The 24,104-nt window shown below is 37.9% G+C and overlaps 1 protein-coding gene across 10 annotated transcripts in view; it reads right to left on the bottom strand.

Moving 5' to 3' along the window:
• Positions 1–24,104, bottom strand: part of AP3B1 (adaptor related protein complex 3 subunit beta 1) — a 174,699-nt gene that overhangs the window by 126,883 nt on the left and 23,712 nt on the right. For 6 of the 10 annotated variants that reach the window (XR_012778927.1, XM_075526419.1, XM_075526418.1 and 3 more), the window contains exons 3-6: positions 19,626–19,700; positions 13,500–13,595; positions 11,063–11,223; positions 5,545–5,611 (exon numbers count right to left, since the gene is read on the bottom strand). Coding sequence is in view for 9 of the 10 variants with exons in the window: in XM_075526419.1 (XP_075382534.1) it covers positions 5,545–5,611; positions 11,063–11,223; positions 13,500–13,595; positions 19,626–19,700 (399 nt within the window). In the remaining variant the exon portion in view is untranslated. The remainder of the gene's footprint in view (positions 1–5,544; positions 5,612–11,062; positions 11,224–13,499; positions 13,596–19,625; positions 19,701–24,104) is intronic. The other 4 variants (XM_075526422.1, XM_075526421.1, XM_075526420.1 and 1 more) reach the window with 2 other exon arrangements.

Below are 24,104 nucleotides of genomic sequence, written 5' to 3'. Positions count from 1 at the left end.
TTTCTGGAGGCAAGGAAACTGGAAAAGATCGGTCATTTATCTTCTAATAGCTGGATAATAGATCTATCACAATAAAACATCTGCACAAACTCAGTAATTTTTTTCCACAAAAGTGAAGCTTTAACCAACATTAAATCAATAAGTTAAGAAAACATTGTCTTATCCACACATTTGGGTTCTAAACTAAAACATTAACTTAAAAGAAGCCTACTGTTAAAAAGTAGAGTGCCCATCTTTCTTTCCCCATTATCCCAAAATACACTGCTTTAGTTCAAAAGATCAAGATCTTCATTGCAAAGCCATCACCAATTCCTAGGATCATTTTTTAATCTAAGGGGTCTCATTTCGCAAGAATCTGTGCTTCATCTAGTAACCATGCAGGCTGCAAAAGAAATCTCAATACTCACACGTTTGTATAAAGTCTTTTCACCCCCAAAACAGAATTCATACTAAGTTGCATCTGTTATATTTGGGAGTAAATTATCACATCAGAACAGAATAATAAATTTATTTAATATTAGAAGTAGTTTAATATGATTAAAATATTCCCATTAAAGGAAAAAAACATTATTTAAGCAGAGGCTAAAGGAAAATCTACCCTTTGGAAAAGAGTGTAAATCTTAATTAGCAATAAAAGATGCCATGCAATAAGCTAACTTACTGTCAGTCTTCACTCAAAACTTGCCTCTATCCCTTCCTGTATTACTTCACAGCAGAGTTTTCTGGGGACACAATGTTAGGAGTACATACTTGGGAATCAATGAGCATCTGTGAGTCTGGCCAACGTGTTTTGGAATTTCTCTCTAACATTCTTCTGTCTTAGAAGAGTTCAAAAGCAGTGCTGCACTCTGTGTACTACCTGGTCCCAGAACAGGAGCTATAATAGCAACAGCTATGATATAGCACAAAATATACGTGGCCACATACTAACCCAGTTCTCTGGATGGGGCTGAAAAAAATTCATTTTATCATGCAGCACATGCAGTTATACTTCCACACAAACATCATAAACCCTCCTTATAACAGAGGTATCTGCCCAAACAAAATAAAATCAGATCAAAGTTAAAGATGGAAACCTGCAGTAAATTTGGATGTTTTAATATGCCCAGCATCCATACAACTACATTCCAGCTACACGTCTACATTCTGCCTTTTCTTTTTAGATGCACCTTTAGATACACTTTGGGATACTTTAGTTTCGACTGAGGAATGCAAGTCACAAGCTCTTTTCGCTTTACAGGTTTGGACAACAGACATGATTCCTTTTCAGTATCAACATGGATTTTTTTTCTTTAACTGCTGTAACTCAGGTATCATTAATGAACTTGATTTTTATTGTTTACAATCAGAGTTGTAAAATACACAGGCTACAAACACAATGCAGTTCTACAGTCCTTCACAGTATGCCAAAAGAAACTTGAGCAACAAATCCTGCCTTAAACCCTATGCCCCAAAGCTAGATCATCAGGCTTGTTAAGTGAATAGAAAAAATAGAATTAGAGTGAAGTGATACAGAATCAACCAAAAAGAAAAAGGGAACTAGTTTCCTCTAAAATACCCAATTATACCTTCATGCGTGACTATGTGACTAGCTATATTACTTTCTGAGAAAGTCATTTTAGCATAAAATACGCACATGCTCTTATCTTCCTTTCTACATAAAATCATGTCAGCTGCTCAATTATCTAGAATTACTAGAAAAATAAAAGGAGCAGGCATTCATGCTCTTGTACCTACTTATCAAAGTCTGAGGTAATTTTTTCTGTGAAGCAAAGGTAAAAACATAACTAGGAGTTTCTTAAGTCTCTATAATAAAAATACTTGTAAACAATTTATCTGTTTAAAAATTAAATACACTGGCACAAAATCACAGCTTTGTTGATATACTCTAATTCCCAGTTAGCTACCCTTGAGGGTATGTTAACGATGGTTTGCACTTGATAATTTTGCATCTTACATTAACTGAGAGCTTGGCTTTTAATTGAATCTTCATGTTAAGTCACTTAAGGAGTAGAGTGATCTTTCATTTATCTCACCAGAAATTTTAATGAAGTGCTGGGTTAAGGTTAGATCTCATCTTATTTTAAGTTTTGCTTACCTCAGCTTATATTAAAATTTCCTACTGATTGAGACCTAAAAAATGAACACGTTTGGTACAGTCTGATAAAATGGCTTCATTTTACTGTAGTAAAATTCCCATCCAGGCAGTTTCTTGCTATTTCAAATATAAAATGACTCTGACTAATTTAAATACATTGTGCCTTTTCCATGCAACATAAACTACTTTAATAATCCACAATAGCGTGTTCTCTCTGGAAAAAAAAATTCTGGTTTACATAAATTTAGAGGCATCTGTGTTATCTAGGTAGCTATTCTATCTCACTTTAATGTAGAGATTGTGTCAGTAAGTTTCAAAAACCCTGCTTGAGGCCAAATGGTTATATAAAATAAACAAATTATGAGTAAAAATTTACTTTTTATTAAAGCAAGGTCCCAAACATCACTTGAACAATATTCAACTGTTATATACATCGTTAATGTTAATAATTACACTCTCCCTCCAAACATGCCTAAAACAAATGGAATAAGAACAAAAAAACAAACAAAAAATCACATGGTGGATTTTCCCACATCCAGTTATTATATACAATGCATTATGGCTTGTGTGAGGATTATCAGCCCTTAACTACACAGAAATGCCAGAAGTAACATGACATTTCCATCAAGAGAAAAAAAGGTGGAGAACCACTGATGTTCTACAATTCCCAAAGTCGCTAAGATTCTCCCACTCTGGTAAAGACACAATTTAATGAAAACACCATCACCTTCCCAACAAACTGATCTGCTGACATTAGATTAAAACTATCAGGAGATGACAACTAATGTTGATGTAAGGGAACAGCTTCTGTGCATTGAAATTTAAGGAATCCAAAGATTAGTGACAAGTAAACACTTGTAGTCCGAGTTCCACATTATCACCCCACAAATTTCAGGCCATCTGACTGCAAATAGGCAACAGAAACTGCAAAAACCTGAGAAATACCATTAATCAAACACATGCACTTCATAAGGCTATGACAAAATGCTGTTGTTCTACAGCTTGGACCCATTTCCAGAATTCCTGTGGCAACAAACCCAACTTCTCTTTCTACATACATAAAGACAAAAGCTTTCAGAAAATATTTTGCAGTCTTTGTGAAGAAAGTTCTTTTTCTTTTATGCTAAGTGTATGAAATTCAGCTTCCCTTAGAGAATACAAAAAGATGGTTCAAATTAATACAAATTTCTCAAGAGCAGCTTAAGCAAGACTTACAAAGTAGCCAACCTAAGGCTATATAGGCTACATATGTACACACTTGTACATAAGGACCACCACCCATAAGCAGCTGCACCTCCTCCAATATTAAAAGCTAAAAGTAGCTACAAGTGGCACTCTGTTTCCTCCACTGTGAGCAAATTGCTATGTCCTCCAATTAGAGGCAAAGAATAAGCTTATTCAGATTGGCGTTACCTGCTAATAAAACACTTGTGCAGTATGCACTTTCCGTTAGTAAGTGCAGAGGCTTTCTAGGAGCATTCAGTGGAACATGACAAAAGATAACTACTTAAAGTGAAGCTTTTCCCTGCTAGACTGGTCTTCCCAAAGCTATCAAGGATTAAAGAGAGACTGATCCACTTTAGATCACAACAAGCTGTGGAGTCTGGGATGAAAGAGCACATATTAATACTTGGTTTTGATTCAGAGAGTCCTCAAGAGAGATTTGTACGGTTCCTTTTTGGAATAATAATTCTTCATATCACTTCCTGAAAAAGTAAAACTTCTGAAGCTGAGATGTCTCCGCCTAGGCTGGAATCAGGTCTTGCTAGTGAACAGACCAAGAGAAATCAGAGGGAGGAAAAAGTTGCAACAGTTAACCATATTATGTCTTCAAAGAGGTCCAGAAGACCCTATTCTAGACCATCATTCTTAGCTTCTTGAACATGCTGACAAAATAGCATAACTTTGACTATCGCTTCAGCCTGTATCTTCATAAATACAGTGTCCATTATTCAGTGTCACAGAGGCACCAGAATTGTGGCACATACCAAGGAATGAGCATTAATTCCCTTATGAGTAACTCCAAGTGCCAGGATCAGTGTGCTAGGGAAAAAGAAGATCCAAACCTACTCTATACTTTTTTTCCTCTAACATTTTGTTAAAGTAAATGTGTAAATGACTAGTTGTTGGATAATTTGCCATTTATCATAAGCAATAAGGTCTAGGAAACAGAGTGAAAACTCAGGGATTTTATTATCCTGCCATCAGCAATGAAAAGAAACAAAGATGGGTTCTCAGCCCTTTATGCCTCCACAGGTATAAAGAATCTAATCTCACATTCACAGATTGCACACACACCAAGAGCATGAAACATGAAAAGAAAATACACAAAGAACCACTGGGGGGCAGCTCCACAGAAGCACAAAGGCCTCTGACAAATGAGTACAGGTCAAGCATAGATGCAGTCAGGAGGACCAACTAACTGATTTACTGTCTGCTGAGCCATTAAGCTCTGACACTCTCCTTTAGTAACCCTTCAGTGGAAGTTGCAAGATGTCTTTTAGAGAACAGCACCATTTATGTCCTGAACACCTGGACTGTGCTAGAACAACAGATTATATATTCCTGTGTATTACAAAAAGTCTTGGCAAGTAGGAGATGCAACAACACACTATATGGTACCTAGTAATACTTTCATTTACTTAAAAAGGATTACATTCACTAAATTAGTAATCTGAACAAGAACAACAGGAGAATGTTTTAATTTACAACTGTTTTCTACTTGAATTCTATCTTTGACTCTTTGCTCAATTACCTTTCTGGCTTAGACTTGGGAAACTTATTTGTAGGGTACAGGAAGAAAAATAAAGTGTGTGACCATTGTGAGACATTCAGGAGTTCACACAGAAAATCTGTACCTGTATAGTGCAGGCAAAATATAACAGGAGTGTTAAATTTACAGAAATTGTCCCAGGACATTGGTTTTACTTACCAGATTGGAAGTGGGGATATTTGCAAGAACAAACAATTGCACAGCAAGTATCATTGTTTAACAGCTGTACACACTACAAGGCAGACTGATGTCAACAGGCATACTGTGCATTACACAGAAGTAATTTATTCTTACAGTATCACAAACAAATTGAAATGACCTAGCTAATTTCCCAATGAAAAAGTGTTTATACATAGACACTTGTACACTGATTCATATCATCATGCAACTTTAATTTTCAAAATTAAGTTTAAAGAAGCGTACATAAAAACCATGCTAACAAAAATGGATTAAGAATACCCATGATACAAGTAAAATTACCAGTCTTATTAAAGGAGATGGTCACTATTACAGTCATAGTATAATGCAAAAATACACAATGATACCTCTATCTAAAAACATATAAAACCACATCAGCAAGGGTTAGTGAAGTGTATTATATACTGCTGAATGACAGCCTCAGGAGTAAACTCTTTAAAAATATATGCATATGTAATAGCATACTGTTTCTTACCGTACTTCTATCCTTCAAAAGCTTTTCTATCACTTCAATTAACATTTCCTTTTGCTCTGGATCAAGACTAGAAGGAAAAATAAACATTATTTTTACTCATTTGGTCAGACATATCTGAAATTAGAAGAGGTTAGGTTTATTGACCCTTAGACACAAGCTGGGAACCAAGAGCATTGAAGAAACCACTTCCAGAAAAATCAAGTATTCCAAATAACTGATTGTAGAAAAACTTGACTGAAAAGAAAGTTAATCATGGAATATAAAACTGAATTGAAGGAGTATGAAATTAAATAATAAAGATTATCTTTATCTTATACCACTTATGTGTGTTCTATAAGAATCTTAACACTAAAACTCATAAAAATTTTAGGATTTAAGAAACATTAAGACAGGCCAACCTATTAGGGAGAACTTGACTGAACTTCAGATGTTAAGTCACAAGAATCTCACTGCTTTTGCAGAAGGGAATTTCAGCATGAATTAATTCAGTAGTGAATGAACATCAGGACCAAAGCAGAATCATACCTTTATTACCTAATTATCAACATAACACTTCAAGTGAGACACTTTGTTAACTTCACTAATTTTAGTCAGAAGTATTGGAACTCAAAAATATGGACATTGTATTCAAGTGTAGCTATACAAAGTTGGTGGGCAAGCTGATGAAAAAGAGACTGCTTTAAGTCCTATATAAATAGTAAAAACAGAGGAAAACCAAAAGTTGCAAACAACAATCTTTGTACTGTCCTTTTTGTATTCAAAGAGCAGAGAAAATTTTGCCAGAAACACCCATTATTGTCAAACTGGCTTCTTAGGTAGGTATGGACCAACTTTTCATTCCAGCTGCTTCTTCATCATGGATCTATAGAGCATAGAAGAAAGCCAAGGCAGAAGAAAATACAAAGAGAAGTAGGTACAAAGAGCCATACAGATGTGTAGTCCTATGCCTTTGGAAAGTCATTTCAACACGGATACAATTACAGATAAGTAAGAAAGTACTTGATCATTATTGTACACTTCAGTTTTAATGCTGAGTAATGAACTACCCTGATGCAGAGTATATCCTTTCCAACTACAGATTCACAAAGTGAGTATCTAGCTGCATACTACTTCACTAAGGCTCTAATACCTAACAATACCAGCATATGCTAAATGGTTAACAAAACTTTGTTAGAAGCCACCATCAACATAAGCAAAGCAACAGCACATTGTTCCATAAGTACTTTTACAATCACCTTTTGTTCCAACTTCTATTTTTGTCAGAAAAGGTTTACTGGATCTTCTGCCAAGGACCAAAACCTTCAGAGGAAAAGCCAGAAGTCTTTCTAATAGGCCTTATTTCAAATTTTCAAAATCAGTATAAAATTTAAACAGAGAAAGAAGTGAGTACTTAGTAATAAGAAACGTTGAAAAATACCCATTTTTTTAAGTGATCAAGAAAATCTTCAGTAATGGTCCTGATAACTGAATTCACATTCCTCCCCCTCCTCTTTCCTGATGTTTTAGACAAGGAAGACAGCATTCTTGGGGAGAAAATAAAAGAACAGGCTAAAGAGCTCAGAGTGATCTGGTCCCATTATGGTATCTACTAGTAATAGTATGGAATCTATTAATACTAGTGATGGGACTTTTAAAAAGTCCTCTTCCAAATCTTGCTGCAAGTAGGTGCAAGTACACAGTAGAGTTTTCTATTGATAGACAGAAGATACTAATAGCTTTGAAATGCACTCTAAGTGAAATAAGCAAGAGATCTGACATTTTCAGTGATAAAATTACTTGAATGTACCTGGCAATGTTGATTGCATTGGGCACAAATGTTGCTGTTCACACTATGCCTGAAATCTTTTCTGTTTGATATGTAAGCTTACTGCTGTTAGGATTGATTGAATCACTAATGAACAAGTTCTTCTAGGTCAGACATCCATCCAACTCCATGACACTACATGCGAGGAAGATCGGAGTATCGAACCTGCACCCAGAAGTCTGACCGGAGCACTAACTGAACTACAGGACTATCAAACAGGTAGAGAAGTCATGGAAACCAAAAAGTAAATGGAGCATACATGCACTATCAGAATAAACTGTTGCTAATTCTTACTCCGATGCTCGCAGAAGATGGAGGAGTAATCAGATGTCGGAGAGTATATAAACTGTTGACTGATCTTCATATCAAAAATCCATCCCCTCCAGAATTCTGATACTGACCAACTTCACAGAGAGTCTTCTGAAATTACCTGCTCATTACAAATAGGCCAAAAGACAGCCTTGCCACCAGTATGTGATCTGTATCGCTGAGTTGTGGAGCTACCAGTCTTGATCCTTGTTGAAACATCTGCTGAGACTGCCTGTTAAAGAATCTTATTTGCAGGCAAGCCAACTGGGCCTGCCTGCGGACAGGTTAATTTGGCAGCCTCTTCACCAATTCCCAGTACTGCTGCTTCTTCACGTGATCCAGAAAACTGTATTATCTCTCTTGGTCCTGCGGTAAACCAGTGCTATCAGATACGGCATTTGTACGAGTAAATTTTGAAATTGTGACAATAAAAGTTCACAAGCTTTCTATAAGCAGGTCCCAAATCCTGCTACCAAGGACACAATTGTTAGCTACAGCTCCGCTCACAAGTAACTATGAACTTTATTCTAGTCCAGGTAAGGTGGAATTTGCAGCTACAGCAGTTTGAAAACTTGCATTATGATGCCTAGGATGTTTGCATGAAATGAAAACTTGTGAAAGATCTAAAGGCCCTCTAAACCACTAAGGAAACCTTTATAGAACATTAGTTTCATTAGTTTTCCTTTTCTATGTGAGCTAGACATCCACTAGCTATGTGAGCTAGATGACCAGTCAGGAATTCATGGAAACTAGAAAGGAGCAAGGCCATTTTCTCCAGATTGTGCTGCTGTATTTTTTACCATGTGCTGTATTTTTTGTCATAAAAAATACCTTTTTATGGTATTTGCAAGGATGATTTTAAAAACTTGCCACTGACATCATATAAGCATAGGATACCATATGAACCAGAGATAAGAAAAAATACAAGTTATATTTGAAGATGCAATCATATCTGGAGATTGGATAAAAGATGGATAAAAGGTCTTTTAGTAATCAAGTTAGATTTCAGCATCTTCCAGTTTTGCACCAATCACCAATAAGCTCTTTAATCTGAACTAGTAAAATAAACTTTGCCTGTCATGAAGAGAAGAAATGGAAGCATCAATTTAAGTTAAAACTACATGGAATAGCCTGCTGTCCAGATACTGCTGTGCCTTGCTGGCACTAACAGACCATTACTGCCAACTCCTACAAATAGTTTTGATACTATCAGGAAATCAAAGGACATTCTGTATATGGAGAATAATTCAGGCCAAAAAGTCTTCTGTGTGCTGGAACCAGATGTTAACAAAAAATAAACTACTCAAATAGCAGGAAGGGACTTAAAATCCGTTCCCTCTTGTTAGGTTACGTGATAAAATGCTTGTCTGCACACAGAGGAGTACAGAGGTGGGGAAAACTCCAATAATATCCTGACCCAGCTACTCCCAGGGCCATCACATGAAAGTACTCAGCTCATTTTAAAAAAAAAAAAAAAAAAAAAAAATCATCACCAGAAGGAAGGAGCCCTTGCCCAGGTTCTTCGGAGAGCTGCCATGGAAAAGCCATCAGCCTTATGGTCCTGAAGTGAACCTACCATGACTTAGAGAGGCTCTCCAGAGCACCTTTCAGGTTTAGGGGTGTTACTAGGTACAGGGCTATGAGACTTACTATGCAATGCCAGAAAGAGCATTTTGGGATTGTACAAGACTTTACTATGGGACATTTATGGGAGAAATGAAAGGCAGGGAAAAGGAGGGATCTAGATGATTTCGGGAGGAATAAGCATAGGATAATAGAGGGATAGGTGCATAAAAGGAGCCAGTTGTATGTAAATGCTTTGCTGCTCAGCACACTTATCTGGCCATGCTCTGCACCTGATAACCACAGCCTGTTTTGTCTTCTCATTAAATTAACTATTTTCCTGGGTGAGGCAGTCTCTGTTCTGTGTGCATGTGTGATATGGAGGTCTAAGCTCCAGCAACTGGAATCAGGCCATGAGTTACAGGCACCCATGTAACTGCAGTAGCAGCAACTGGAGCAAGTACGTATGTCAGTGTGCAATTGCTAGAGAATATCAAGCCAGACTAGGTGGCTTGGGAAGGCAGGTATTGAAGTAGGACCATAGGTCTGCGCTGGACATGTGTGTGTGTCTCCAAGTAAGAAAGCTGGAGATTTTGGCTACCAGAGGGACCAGGGCATCCAGGCCAACTACTGAAGAGACTGTAAGGTCTGGAGGTTGACTGAGATACCCATTTGTGTGTCTCAGTCTCTCTGTTTCTCTCCCATCTTCCTCCCCACCCAGTGGGAGACAACTGGAGACAAAGGGATATAATGGCCAGTTACTGCGTAGTCTGAGTGTCTCAATCCAGCTACTCCGGGATTCATAGTGTTTGAATGAAAGGCTGGGAGCATGTGTGTGTCTGACTGAGGGGGTCTGTAAGAGCAAGAGCAGTGGAGTTGCAAGCATTGTGTGCTTGTACATGCCAGTGCCAGCAACTGGGGAGACTGAGGATCCAAGGCCAGTTACTGGAAAGATTGACCATTTACTATAATTACTGCGGGATCCATATTGTACATATATAGGTCCACTAACATGCCTGCATCCTGATCAGCCAGAGAGTGAAACAGGATAAGGCTTTTGATGCTCGTTTTGTCTGCACAAGCGCTGTCTTCTGTCTGTGCTGATCTGTATAGCTGGCTGCATGCATGTGTGCTGCATGTGTGTGTGCATGTGCCCATTAGGAATCTATGCTCAGCATCGTGACTGGTTAGTCTGAGGGGGCATGGAACTGCAGCAGCCTCAGGCTACCTGATTCGGAACCCCTAACACCTCTCACCCTCTTCTTTGTGGCATAGGCGAAATAAAAGGGAAATAAGTAGTAGTATAAATGCCTGCCTTTGGTCCGGAAAGGTACAGGTTTTGTTGCCCCCACCTGTGTAAACCAGTACGCACCTCTTCATAAGAACTCTTCCACAACAAGAATTTCTGAAGAGGGAAGAGGAAGATTTGGATTTGCATAGATAAAAGTTCTATGAGTTAGTACTCATTTGTCACCTGTACCGCAAACTACAGCAAATGCCTTCAGGATGAAAGATACAGACACTAAACACAGAAATCTTCGATTCTGAGAATACCCATCCAAATAGTTGCTACACTGATGACTAACTGGTATATTAAAAACAAAAGATAGTGTATCAGTTTCTTTTTGTATCTCTTCATAGTTATCCTGTTATTCTAGCAAGCAAGAGACTTGCCTGAATTCCAAGCAAATCAGTTGAGTGACGGAATGTCTACACACACTTCATGCTTTTTAAGAAACCGATCCGATATATCTGAGACACGCCAATGCACCCTGTAGTCTTAATAAACATAGCGCACAACTATCTTAAAATTGCTTTTCAGTATTTGTCAGAATCACTTACCTGTACAGTTTTTGGATTGCATGGGCTGCGTTCTTCCTCACATAAGGAGATAAATCAGAAGAGGCCTCCTTAATAGCAAGCATCATAATAGGAACAATAATTGGGACGCGGATACTGGATAAAACTCTTAAAGCACTTGCACGGATTAACTGATTAGGATCCTAAAGAATGGGAGAGAAGGGGAGAAATAAAATAAGATAGTGTGGAAATGCATCATTAAATTCTCTGCAGCGTTTACACTAACTAGTGACTGCACGTTAAAACATGCAGATCTATGTGACTATCAGTCAGGCTTGCAAGCTAAGGCCACACTAAGAAAATGTACCAAACTTCACACAAGAAACTTTCAACAACCAAAAAAAGCAAAAGAAAGTAAGAAAGAAAACACTGAAACATTATGAAAATCTGGAAATCTAGCAAAGGAAAACACCAACATAATTCACTTTCCAAGCAAAATATGGGAATGATGGATAAAAAAAGACTTTTATTTAAAGATCTGAAACATTTTCTGCAATCCAAGTGGAATTCAGATATTCTGAAACAACACACCTAGCTCAGTTTTATTACTTAAATATCAGAACTGTCAAATGAAAATGTGGTTCTCAGTTGCGACACTCCCACTCAAGTTCTTGACAACACATCCATTTTATGCTTTCCCGCAAGACAAACTGAAGCCAGTAACAAAATGAATTTTCTTAAGAACATGTGAAAATATTAAGCTAAATGTTTTGAGACTTTCTTCTATTTTCTGCCCTCCCTTCTTTCATACCAGTACCTGCTCCCCTTTTATAATGCTAGGGTTAGCTTGGAGATCCAACAATAGCAGAAAACATCTGTATTTGGAGGAACTGTTATGTAAAACTTGTCCATTAATCATGGGCTTGGGACACATGGGAAAAATTTTGCTTAATCAAGTACTAAATCCTCTAAAATCTAGCAAACTGAAATTGCAGCAGCATTAATTCGGTGTACTGTCTGCCAGAAGGGCACTTCCCAAAGAACAGTTCTCCCAAGGACTGAGAGTTGGCAATAAGGGTTTTCAGACTGCTATTACTTAATGATCAATTAATCTAAGCTCTCAAAATTCCTACATCTTAGCAGCTTCTGAGTAGTAAGTATCTGGATGGTGAAAGCACTTAATTTGACAGCTTTTCGAAAAACAACTTGTTCTTCTTAGAGTTTGCAAAGCTAATCTCCAATCACACAAGTTTAAAATACCCTAAAACGTTCTTTCTAAAGAGGGAGAAAAAAATCTCCACAAATAAAGCTGAATTATAACCTTCATTACAAAACCAGAAACAAAACATTACAAAAAATGAACAGAGAGAATTAATTACATTTGCTTATCTTCCATAGCAGGGTTAGTAATTTCCTTAGTTGCTGCAAATCTCAGCTAGCTTGGAGTCTACCTTGTTGCCACACCACTACTTCTTTTTTAGTTACTCACAGCCACAACATTTGAGTTATCCCTTCTCCTTTTGTTCCCACTATCCACAGCTTTTTAAAAAGTTATGCCATGAGAAGTGTTCACTGTACACATATCTCATTAAAAACATAGGATACAAAGTCATTTGAATTTTAGCTTTTCATGGCAGTCACAGATATTATAGGTAATACACATGACATTGAGATAAAAGGTGGAAGTAAAAGGGCAGAAAGCTCTCTAGTCAGTTGTGGGATGCTCCTACAACTGCACACCTGGTGCTCTGATTGCAACATTTTCCAACAAGATGCAAGGTCTGAATCAGTGACATGACAGAAATTAATTCTGAAGCTAGAGCAGCCTTACAAGAAGAGTACAAGAAAAAAGAAAAAACCCAACCTTCTCTTATTATAAAAACTGCCCAAATTTAAGGACAGAGACTTGATAAATCTTTCTTTTCTCCACAGTCACACTTCAAAGGCAATCCTAATCTTTGTTCTCTAATCCCATTCCCTATTGTCATCTGAATTTGAAATGAAACAGTACAAAATGCTATTTCTTCAGTTGCTTTTAATAAAAAAGTACCATGTGCAACATAGTAAATATTTTAATTTAGGTATTACTATCTTCCTCATGTTCCAACTCTGTTGTACACAAGGATCTTTTACACAAACTAAAAGGAACACAGGCGGTTCAGGGTAATAACAGGATCTTCTTTCTACATACATAAGCTACCCTGGAAAGAGAAAAGGCATTCCAGAAATTAAATGTTGGGCATGTGAATTTGAGAGCACCAATCTGCTGCTTTTCTTTAGCGAAGTAATTTTACTTCATGCAGGCTTAGCTGCTTGACCAAGTTTGAGGTAGCACAAAATACTTGGTCAATGACATAACTTGAAACTACTTTACCAGATGCAGATATTTACAAGCTTTTAGTTTACCAGATTACATTTACACAGATATTTTTGTGATACCAGCTCAGAATTCTCTACAAAATATTTAGTAGTCACTCACTTTTAAAGCACGCTGGAAAGTACTGATGGACAATAATGCCAGATCTTGCTGCTCCTCTGCATAACGCATCAGATAAACATATACAAGCTTTTTTATCTGAAAAGAAAAACACATGAACATGATTATCAGAAAATTTTAGAATTCTATAAAACTAAGTCCTAGATTGCGTATTTTCATCAACATTTTCTTCTTTGAAGGAAGACTTAATATATCACTGGAGTACTCACATGCTTCTCAAATATCTTATAATTTACTGTAAGTCTTTTAATAGAAACTCCCTGAGGTGCTGCAATATTAGCTAATTAATGATAGTCAGATGAAGGCTAATAACACAAAGTATTGCTTTACATTATGAACTAGTAAATAAACACTTGAATAATCTAAGAAGTTGACATGTGGCAACTGACCACCTGAGCACTCCTCATGTTTTTTTCTTATGGAAAATAGGTTAAACTGCAATAGCCAAGGATTTCAACAAGCCCATTTTACTTTACCCTGAAACTCAAAATCAATTACTTTAACACATTTGAAAGCGAATATAACTTGCAGCTGAAGTGTGGTAACTTACACTATTTAAACCTGATTAAAAGAGCACTTCTGACTATGTCTTGGACAAAAGCAAAGGATATTAGATCCACATCCTCACTACAAGCATTCAAAAGATGTAGCCAATATAAGCATACTACAAAGGATGCAATGTTCAAAGATTAATAAAACCTCAGTATGATTTTGGGGGAGGGGGATATTCAATTTAGTTCATTTTACCCCCTCGTGGCTGCTGTATGCCCAGGAAGCAGTGAAAACATTTTTTACATTTGAGTTGTAAACCAACTATTGGGGTTTATAATGGAAAATTCTGAAAGACCCTCAACTACAGCTGTGCTATAATTACCGTCACTATCAGAAGATGTATCTTTGTGCTAATTCTGGCAAAGAGCATAATATTAAATCACAGAAGGTTACACCATACTAAATTATTTGTTGTTCAGCTATAGACAAGCAGCAATCAACATTGACCACAAGAGGCCTATGCACTGAATGACTGCAGGTGTGCAAAGAAAGCCTCCTTTCCTTGAAACCACTCTGTGACTAGAAATGGAAGCACTTAGAGCTTCGTGACTACACTATTCTTTTACCATTTACCTTCATTCAATGTTAAAATGCTCCTTTCTATAAAACTAATCATAACAGGGGCACATTAGGCTTGAGGAACACAGGCAGATTTGTTTAATTAGTTTATCAATATAAGCACATCAAACTCCATGAGTTATTGACCAAGACTTATTTTTGTTCTATACCACCAATTGTTTATTAGGTCACTTTTTGTATCCTTACCATCCGTGACATGATGCACATAATCAAGTTGAGGTCAGCATGTACTTATAAAAATAAAAATCACAAGGCACTTCTGTAAACAATAAGATGCCCTTTGCTTCTCTTAAAACAAATGAACGTGTTCTACTGCTTCTTCACCTCCATTTCCCTGTATCAGAGCATTCAGCCCTGATAAAAAAAAAAAAAAAAGCCACAAAACAAACCACAACCAAAAACCAGCAGCCATTTCTAGGCAGGAAAGTCACTTGGATACAAAGTAATTCAGAGGAACTGATGTATTTTATGCTACTGCATTGTAGCAATTTGTAAAGACAGATTTGTGTAAGAATTCTTAAGGACAGGGAAAAATTTGGCAGGGAAAAAAAAAACTGGAAAAACATTTCCAGACAACAGTATCAGGATCAACATACTAAGAATCTGACTTAACCCAGTAATTTCTCATCATTTCAGAAGCATCCTAAAAACTGGACCATGATAAAGGTTTCTGAGACCCAGAAGTGCGAACTAGCTGGCTGTAACTATAGCTACATTATGACCTAAACACATCATCTAACTAACCTTGATAAAAAAAGAGAAATTAGTCAGCTGGCTTTACTGAATGCCCTGATCTTTTTCCAGTTTAACAGTCTATTCCCGGACAAATACATTAGCACTAAATGGTGGAAAAATAAGTAACAAGGGAACTTTAACTACAGCATATAAGACAACATGTGAATTCACATAACTGTCTGTTTCTTTTAAAATATAAAAAGAGGCCCATGAAACAAACGTGGAAAGACTTCTCCTAAGTAATGTCAGGTTACGTGATAAAACCTTGTCTGCACACCCACAAAGGAGCAGAGAGACACAAGATGGGTGGAGGGGTGTCTGCAAGTAATACCCTGCCCTAGCTTCTCTCGAGCCCGTGACAGGAACCATCAGCCCAGAGGTGCAGAGAGACACATTAGTAGGAGAGAACCTAAATTTGGAGGAAAGGACATTCTGTCGGTCCCCTCCCAGGACCATCTCAGGAGAGTCTCAGCTCTCATGTCCAGGTGTTAAACCCATCAAGAGTCAACACCACAGCACCTTTCAGACTGAGGGGCTTTTCTGCATACAGGTATGGGACACAGATGAAGTGTATTTTAGGATTGCACAAGACTTATCACGGGATGTTTTGGGGAGGAACCAAAGTGAAGGAGAAGCGGGGGGAATCTGTGTGATCTGGGGATGAGCAAGTGGGGGAAAATAGAGGGATAAGCAGATAATAACGGCTGCACACATCTAAACAGTTTGCTCGTTGGTACATATACCCTTCCGTGCACTGCACCTGATCAGCACAGTCTGTTGTATTTTCTCAGTAATTCCATTTTTAACTATTTTCCTTGGTGAAGTACTCTCTATTCAGTGTGAAGTTTCACGTATGTGCCAGCAACTAGAGTCAGGCCACAGACTGGAGGGCCCATATGTCCATGAGCACCAGCAACTAGAGAGACCAGAGGGGACTTAAGTGCAACTCCAGCAACTGGAATGGGACCTCAAGTCATAGGGGCCCGAATGTCCATGGTGGCCAGCACCTGGAACAAGTGAGGGTCTGGCTGCCAACACCTGGGCTGGGACCACAGGCCAGAAGGCCCATGAGCATGGGTGCAAGCAACTGAAGAGCTGGAGTATGTGAAACCAAGCACAAGCCCATGTGTCTGTGGTGCCAGTGACTGGAATGGGTGCAGGTGTACCAGTGGATCAAGCTGCTCTAGTTGGCAAGTAGGTGAAGTGGCCTGGGAAGGAGGTAGGTAATGGTGTGGGCATCTAAGGGCAAGACCACAGGAGGAGGTGGCTATGGCATAGATCAGGGGAGTCCCATCCAGCTGCCAGAGAAACCAGATGATCTGTGGGTCTCTAGGGGCAAGAACCATGTGTTTGTGTGCATCTCTCTAAGGGCATAACCACAGGGGGTTGGCTAGTAGAGGACAAGGGGAATTCTAGCCAGGTCCAGTTGTGTGTGCACACATGTGCACATACCTGTGTGTCTAAGGGCAAGACCATGACAGGGTAGCAACTGGGGAACGAAGGGAGTCCTGGTTTACATGTGTTCATATGCATACAGCAGTTTGTACCAGCAACTGAAACCGGGCTGCAGCCTCCGGGGCTCATATGTCCAGGTGCCAGCAACAGGGGAGACTAGGATCGAAGGGCCAGCTACCAATCAGACCATGTCCGAGCCCAGCTGTTGGACGGATGCACACTGTACATATGCATGTATACATACATTCCCACTAGCAGACCTTCATCCTGAACTGCCAAGCTGCTGGTGCTGTTTGTGTTTGTGTGAGTACCCTGTGTCAGCTTATGTGGCTGCCTCTGTACATAGGTTATTTCTTGTGTGTGTGTATATACACAAAACATGTGCATGTGCACACCTACCAGGAATACACTCCCAGCCTTCACTACTGGTTGGGCAGGAAGCCTGGAGCTGCGGCAGTCTTGCCTCTGTTGGGCTAGCGGTTCCAGCCCTAACAGGTAAAAGCGCTCAAGATGAATAATACTCTTTGGTGTAAGGTATCTCTGTTCAAAACTGGACTTAGAGTACTCATAACTTACAAACACAAGTTAAAGAGGAAGAGAATGTTTAAGTAGTCTAAGTATGATTCCTTGCCCCATTTCTTTTTATCACCTATTATTAAAAGTACAGTTACAATTTCTAAAATTATTTTAATATAGTAAGTTCTGAAAGACTCTGAATTGTCATCTTTGCACACTCATGCCTCCTTGACTTACCAGAGCTCAGTATTTGCATATATGCATTCTTTCAAAGAATGGAAAAAACTAAAGTTTTAAATTAGTAACTAAATAAGAATAACTTCTTTAAAGCTAAAATTAGACTCAAACTTGACTATTACTATCCATCCATGTAAAATAAGGAAGGAAACAGACATTTCTGTAACCTGCTATATCACAGCACATTAGAGAGAGAGAGAGGAGTTTGCTGAAGTCATTACTGTAGGAAATAAAATCTTCAGTGCCATTAGCCAGGGGAAAAGCAACCTTTTGTTCCCATTAATAATAGAGGCTGAAGTACATATTTCCAGAAGAGGAGGGAAGAATTGGAGCATGCATTCAGTTGACTTCTCTTCTTAAAACCCAGTGCTTCAAACCACTATTTCTTTCATTTTTCCAAAATTATGATCCTGTGCAGTAGGAAGAAACCAATATCATTGCATGCTCGCTCTGCTTTCCTCAGACTGATGCTTGTTGGTCACTATGTGGTCTGGAACTACAAACTTACAGATGTTATTTTCATCCAAATCTCATTTGTCAAGTCAACTGTAACTCTGACACCTCTACACTGGAGCTGACAGTGTATGCATAGTACTGGTAGTGAGCATCAGAGTAACATTTTCTTTACAAAACCTCCGGTTGTACAACTTTCTAATGCAGATGCTGCTTTAGATTTCCTCGAGCCACATAGTAAGTCTGTGGATTTAAACATGTCATAGTTGAACGCCATCTCCGTTTTTTAACTTCCTGGAAATTTGAATTTTCACTAGTCCAAGATGGATTTTTTTTTTCTTCTTCTTGCTTTCTGATGGGAAAAAAAAGATAGAGACGCAAGCTACTTTGTGCGTCTAACACCTGATATTGGGGCAAGAACAGACACATATGCTCCTAAAATAAAATGGATGGTAAACAGCCTGCAAGAAAAACTTATATTTCTGCTATTGTTTCTATCTACAGAGATCCTGAAAACAATTAAACACATCTTCTTTTAATTAAGAAGTCACACAATTTAGTGAAAGTTGAATAAATTTAGTTAACCAGCTTGTCTCAAGAAATTACTCTTATCACAGATGATTCTGACTCAGGTTCTTCATCAGCTGCTTTTATAAGAAGTTTAAATTGTTCTTGTCTGCCCCTTCACATACTCCTTTCATAGTTCTTCATATAAAATAAATTAGTAAGGGCATATTCCCAAGATATGTGTATGGCTTTGCTTTAAAGTCTCCATGTCTTGTAAAACATAAAAGTAACCCAAAGATTTGAGATTACACTGCATATTAGCAAAAATTTCTTCTCTGCTCAAGATGGGAGCTATCTCCCCGCCCCCCCCCACCCCCCACCCCGCAAACAGTCACATCTCTCCAGAAGATTCTGAGATTTGAAAGCTACTTTTCTGTAATCTTCTGGAATCACAGGCATTCACATTAATAAAGCATTAAACAAATTCTCTAAACTAAATTATCAAAAGAACCAACATTTAAAATAATTTTTTGTTTCACAATACTTAAACACACTTCATTAGTAACATCACATTTTGTCTAACCACAACTCGTTTAACTGAGTCAAACTGATCTCACTCTGCAATTCTAATGCTGAGACACTCTTTTTATAAATATACATGATTAGAACAATGAAAACCTTTTTACCCAACCCTTACATCTCACCCTTGATCTGCAATAGACATTTTCAAATACAATGTAGCACAATTCCTACTCAAACTCTGCAAGCACCACACCTCAAATACACTATAGTACCTTTTCTCAGAATTACCACCACACACTTCCACAAACTTACTCTAATCAATTAATTTTTAAATGTAAATAGTTATTATTCCTCCCTCCAAATCACCCAGTAAGTGTCCTTTATTTACACATTAAACTACTACCATAATGCTGTCATTGAAATTAAACCCTGAGAAATTCTGTTCAAAAAATAGCAGAGATTTTATGGTTTATGTTGAAGTTAGATACAATTAGATAAAATTTTCACAAACAAATCTTCCATAACAGTATGCTTAATGAGATATAGGAATACCTCAATATTTTTACTGGCAACATTCTTCACAACAGCAGGAAACAGTTCAGAAGCATTTTTTCCCTTTGCAATCATCTATAAAAAAAAAAAAAAGACACAAATCTTAGTAATATAATAATATAATTTATTGGGGGTTGGTTTGTTTTTTAAAGAGACAGGCATTTATTCCAGATCTGTATTTTAAACCTGATTTCTATGAAGCTGACAATAAAGTCTGATTTTTTGTTAACTATCAGACTTTACAGGATACTATCCATAAAACGGAACTCCTGAGTGCTGGCTGGTTATGAGTTTGGGGTTGAATCAAAGAACTGAACTTTACCTTATCACACTCCAAATCATTTTTAATGCTTTAAAAATTATTTAAAACAAAGATCTTGCTAATCTGAAAAGCTTTACAGAATTACCTTTTGGGAGCTGCTATCCAAAAAAAAAACCCACCACCCAACAACCAAAAAACCCCAACAAAAAACCATCAGGAGAAGTTATACAAGTTTAAGTCCTGTTCCTCTTCCCTGGAACAATCTTGGTGTGCAACAGAACCAAGGAGAAAAAAAAAATAGACATCGCACTTTAAAAACAAAGCAAGGTCGTTTTCCATGGCAAGTTAAACACAAAAGGCCTTAAAGTGTGTATACAGAACAAAAAAACAACAGAGCAAAAGCAAGATCAGTCAACCCACTGTGATTTTTTTTTTTTAAAGGAAGAAAGTTTTTATATTTGATCTCAGAGAAATCTGAAACTAGGGCATGTAGTAAACAATAAAATTGTCTCAGGAAAGAGCACAAACAACGAAACCCCAGTTTAGCTTCAGCCCTTGTATGAACTGCTTGAGGAAGTTATTTATAAGAAACCAAGTACATTAGAAGAAATACAATACTTCGATATACACTACAGCTGCACAACTCTCTTACTTCTTAGATCTAATTCCAGCAGAATGTCTGCCAGTACTTCATGTCCAAGCTGCAAACCCTGGAATTTCATGAACCCGATATATCAAGTTACAGTGCCACTGAATACAGATTCAGAGCACCCTCAGCTATGGTCAAGGGCAGGATCCAGTCAGCCAAACATCAAGCTAATCAGAAAGGACAAGAGCTCACTAAAACAAGCAAATACACAGAGATCCGACACTGGAACTCAAGTTTTGCAACTGCAGTTACTGTTATTCATAACCATCTCACATTCTAACCATGACTCAGCGTTATACAGCTGATTAAACTTCATATTCCTAACTCACAGGTCTGTCCGTGTATTTCATTGATAAAACACATTAAGGGCATAAAGAACTAGGATCTCATGCAACAAAAGCAAGAAAACACAAAATGAGGCAATACCTTGACAAACTGTATGTTTGTAAAAGGTTAGAAGACAGACGCTAGAAGAAGAAAGAAGGTAGTTGTAGTTCAAGCTATTAGTGAGTGAGCCTTTCAAAAGGGTTTAAGAGTAGCTGTCCAGCATGAGACTTCAATTTAACCAACATCGTAAACTGTTTCTTGCAGCTGTATTAAAACACAGGAAGTGACAAACTAAGAAGCAACCACATTGCATAGGTTTCAAGGGGTTTTAACTAAGAACCTAAATTAAACCACTGCTGTCAGGACTGAGGGGGTTTTTGTAATAAATGCCAGATTCAGAATGACCAGAGTCAAGGAGAACTTAGTAGCAAGATGCAATGCAGAGACGTATCATAGAATAAAATATTATCAATCACCTCGTCTTGATGCAACAGAAGTTATGTTATTAAAAAATAGGGATGATCCTTAGACTTCCCTGATAGACTGTAACAGTATGACTCTATGCATTACTTGCATTATTTAACTGATCAACCATAATAGCGCCAGTGTACCATGTAAATATGTATTTAGGGTCTTTTAAAAGAGTATATTTTGACTCATTAAGTCATAACGATTAGTGTAAATCCTCCTTAGCCCATGGATCATTAACCTGAAAGACCATAATGCTTCTTTCCAAGACTAAGGTCTATCATGTAATTTTTGTTGCTGTGCCTAGACATTCTCCAATTGTGTTGTCTTAGGCACCTGGAGTTCCTGCACAGACAGAAACTTCCATTCTAGAGTAAGTGCTATGTAATGTCAGGGTGTACTAAATTTTTTTTTTTTTTCATGAGACACACACACACAGACATGGATTAAATTCTCTGTGGGAAATTAGGCATGTGAATTTGTTTCCTAAATTTATGCTCTGAAATCTTCAGGAGCGGAATTCCACTGAGATTTTTTCCCAGATGAGAAGTTCAGACAGGTTTCAAGACCTGGTAACAAGAATATCTTGGTGGTTGTAGTATCAGTGTGTGTTTTTTAAAAAAAAAAAAAAAAACAAACCAGCTATTTTCTTTTCATGCATATAGTAGAATAAACTTGGTTCTGTATACAATTCCAATTTATTTCTAAACCAGCAGTGTTGCTTGTAATCTTCTGAAGATTGCAATTATTTTATGGCATGCACGTAAGGAAGAAACATAAAAAATAACATACTGACTGAAAAAAAAAAAGACATCATTGATCATTAAAGTCACACATACATATTTTAGCTGAAGGTAGGCTTAGGGACCTTCATGTAAGAGGGGGAGTGGAGAGATCAAAACTGGACTACTCCTATGCTTGAAATTATGTTGTTAAAAGTCACTCTCTGCAAGACAGTTTTGTTTTTATTTGTAATTAATCTCCTTCTCCCCAGGAGAGAGTTTGCAAACCACCTTAAATGAGGAAGAAGCAGCAAAAGGAGCCATAAGCAGTGTTCTCCTGGTACTTTTCCATCACACCTATATGGACAAATGAAGGTTCAGCCTCTTGAAGTCTACTAGAAAAGTAAGAAAACCATTGGTATGCATAGCTTTTTCCGCCACTACTGAAAATGAGAATTCCAGTGAGACACGTTAAACAATACTCTGACAACAGAGTTCCTTTTTCCTTTAATAATAAGGCTAGAGGAAGCCTTTCATCTCTGGAAAACACATCTCATCCCTGAGAACTCTCTAAATGTAAGCACACAACTGGCAACACACAAGCACCTTTGTGCCCAGCAAGAACATTATCACCGTTGCTACAAAGTCTTATGCTAATCGTGCAAGGTCCCAGTCCTGGCCTGTAAAGCTCATTGTTTCAGTTTGTTATGCGAACCAGAGGTTGGTACTAGGTGTCTGTTACGAAACACAGTTTAAACACAGGGTAACAGCAAATACCTTGAGAATATGGAAGAGGCTGAAAACAGAGGATCCAATAATTCAACAACTGGCTTGCGGTCAAGTAATGGTCAACCTTATGAGCTAGAAGGCTGTTTCTGCTTTAAGAAAAGCAGCAGCAGCTGAACAAGGAAAAAATATCCATGAAACAGAAGGTACCTGGTGCCATCTGGGAAAATAGTGCTCTTCCAGCATTGCACAGGGTTTAGAACAGGGACAGAAAACAAGGACTGGGAACTTATAAAAGGACAAAAATCTGGAACTGGGAAATGGGGGAGCAGAAGAAAGGATGTGCTCAATTCAGTTTTGCCTTCCCTTGCTGAAGAGCTCTTGAGCCTGATGACCTCAGCCTAAGACCATCAAGGACCACAGCTGTCAGTGCTAACTACACATCTCCAGCTTCATGGTATCATATACTCCTAGGAAATTAAAGAAACAGTTGTTAAGAACTGCTTGGAATATGTAGCAGCAGCAGGTATTTGTAATGAGTGCATTTGCTCATTGCGCACTCATTTATAATGAGAGCACTGTTTGTAGGAAAAAATGAAAAAAAAAAAAACAACCTAGTAAAGCTTTGGTTTAAAATTTAAAGCTGACCCGATTTAATAGTTTCTAATTCCCCCATATACATACATAGACACATTCAGTTGCAACACTTTCCAAACACAGATAAAGATCTGGCCACCTTTTTGAAAAAGAAAACCAAGGGAGCAACAGGCAACTCTCCCCAATGTTCCTGCTGCCCACAGTAACAAACAGAAGAAAGAGCTTTTCTGAGGGAAGCAGAAGAATATTAAGTTACCATAGGTTGAAACCATGGCACTTCTAAGGGCCATGATTTCTTGCAACAGCACCTCTGTATGCCAGACTCTCACTGGTCAAACCCTGAGGAATCCCACATCATGTTAGAGAAGATGAATCATGTTAGAGAAGATGAACCAAGAAACCTTTCACCAAAAAAAAAATAGTTATTAAATAGTAGTTGATAGGTTACCCAGATCTAATAGGTAATTGACGTCTCTGGCAAGACTAGGATCAAAGGCAAAAGCAGAAGACAACCAGCTTGAGCGAAATCTTCATCACTAGAGGATACTGAAGGGAGAAATCACTAGCTCTAGAGTCAGAGGAAAGAACATGATCACATGATACAACCTGTACCTACCCACTTCAATACATGCTTGGATAGGATTAACCCATGTGAAAACCAAGCAAAACAAAAAAGCACATTGAGAGGAGACTGAAGAAACAATGAGAGAAAGCAAATGCAGAAGTCC

The sequence above is a fragment of the Mycteria americana genome, chromosome Z (assembly GCF_035582795.1).
Source record: "Mycteria americana isolate JAX WOST 10 ecotype Jacksonville Zoo and Gardens chromosome Z, USCA_MyAme_1.0, whole genome shotgun sequence".
NCBI lineage: Eukaryota > Metazoa > Chordata > Aves > Ciconiiformes > Ciconiidae > Mycteria > Mycteria americana.
The sequence above is the reverse complement of the archived record's forward strand: the minus strand, read 5'-3'. Positions and strand labels throughout refer to the sequence as shown.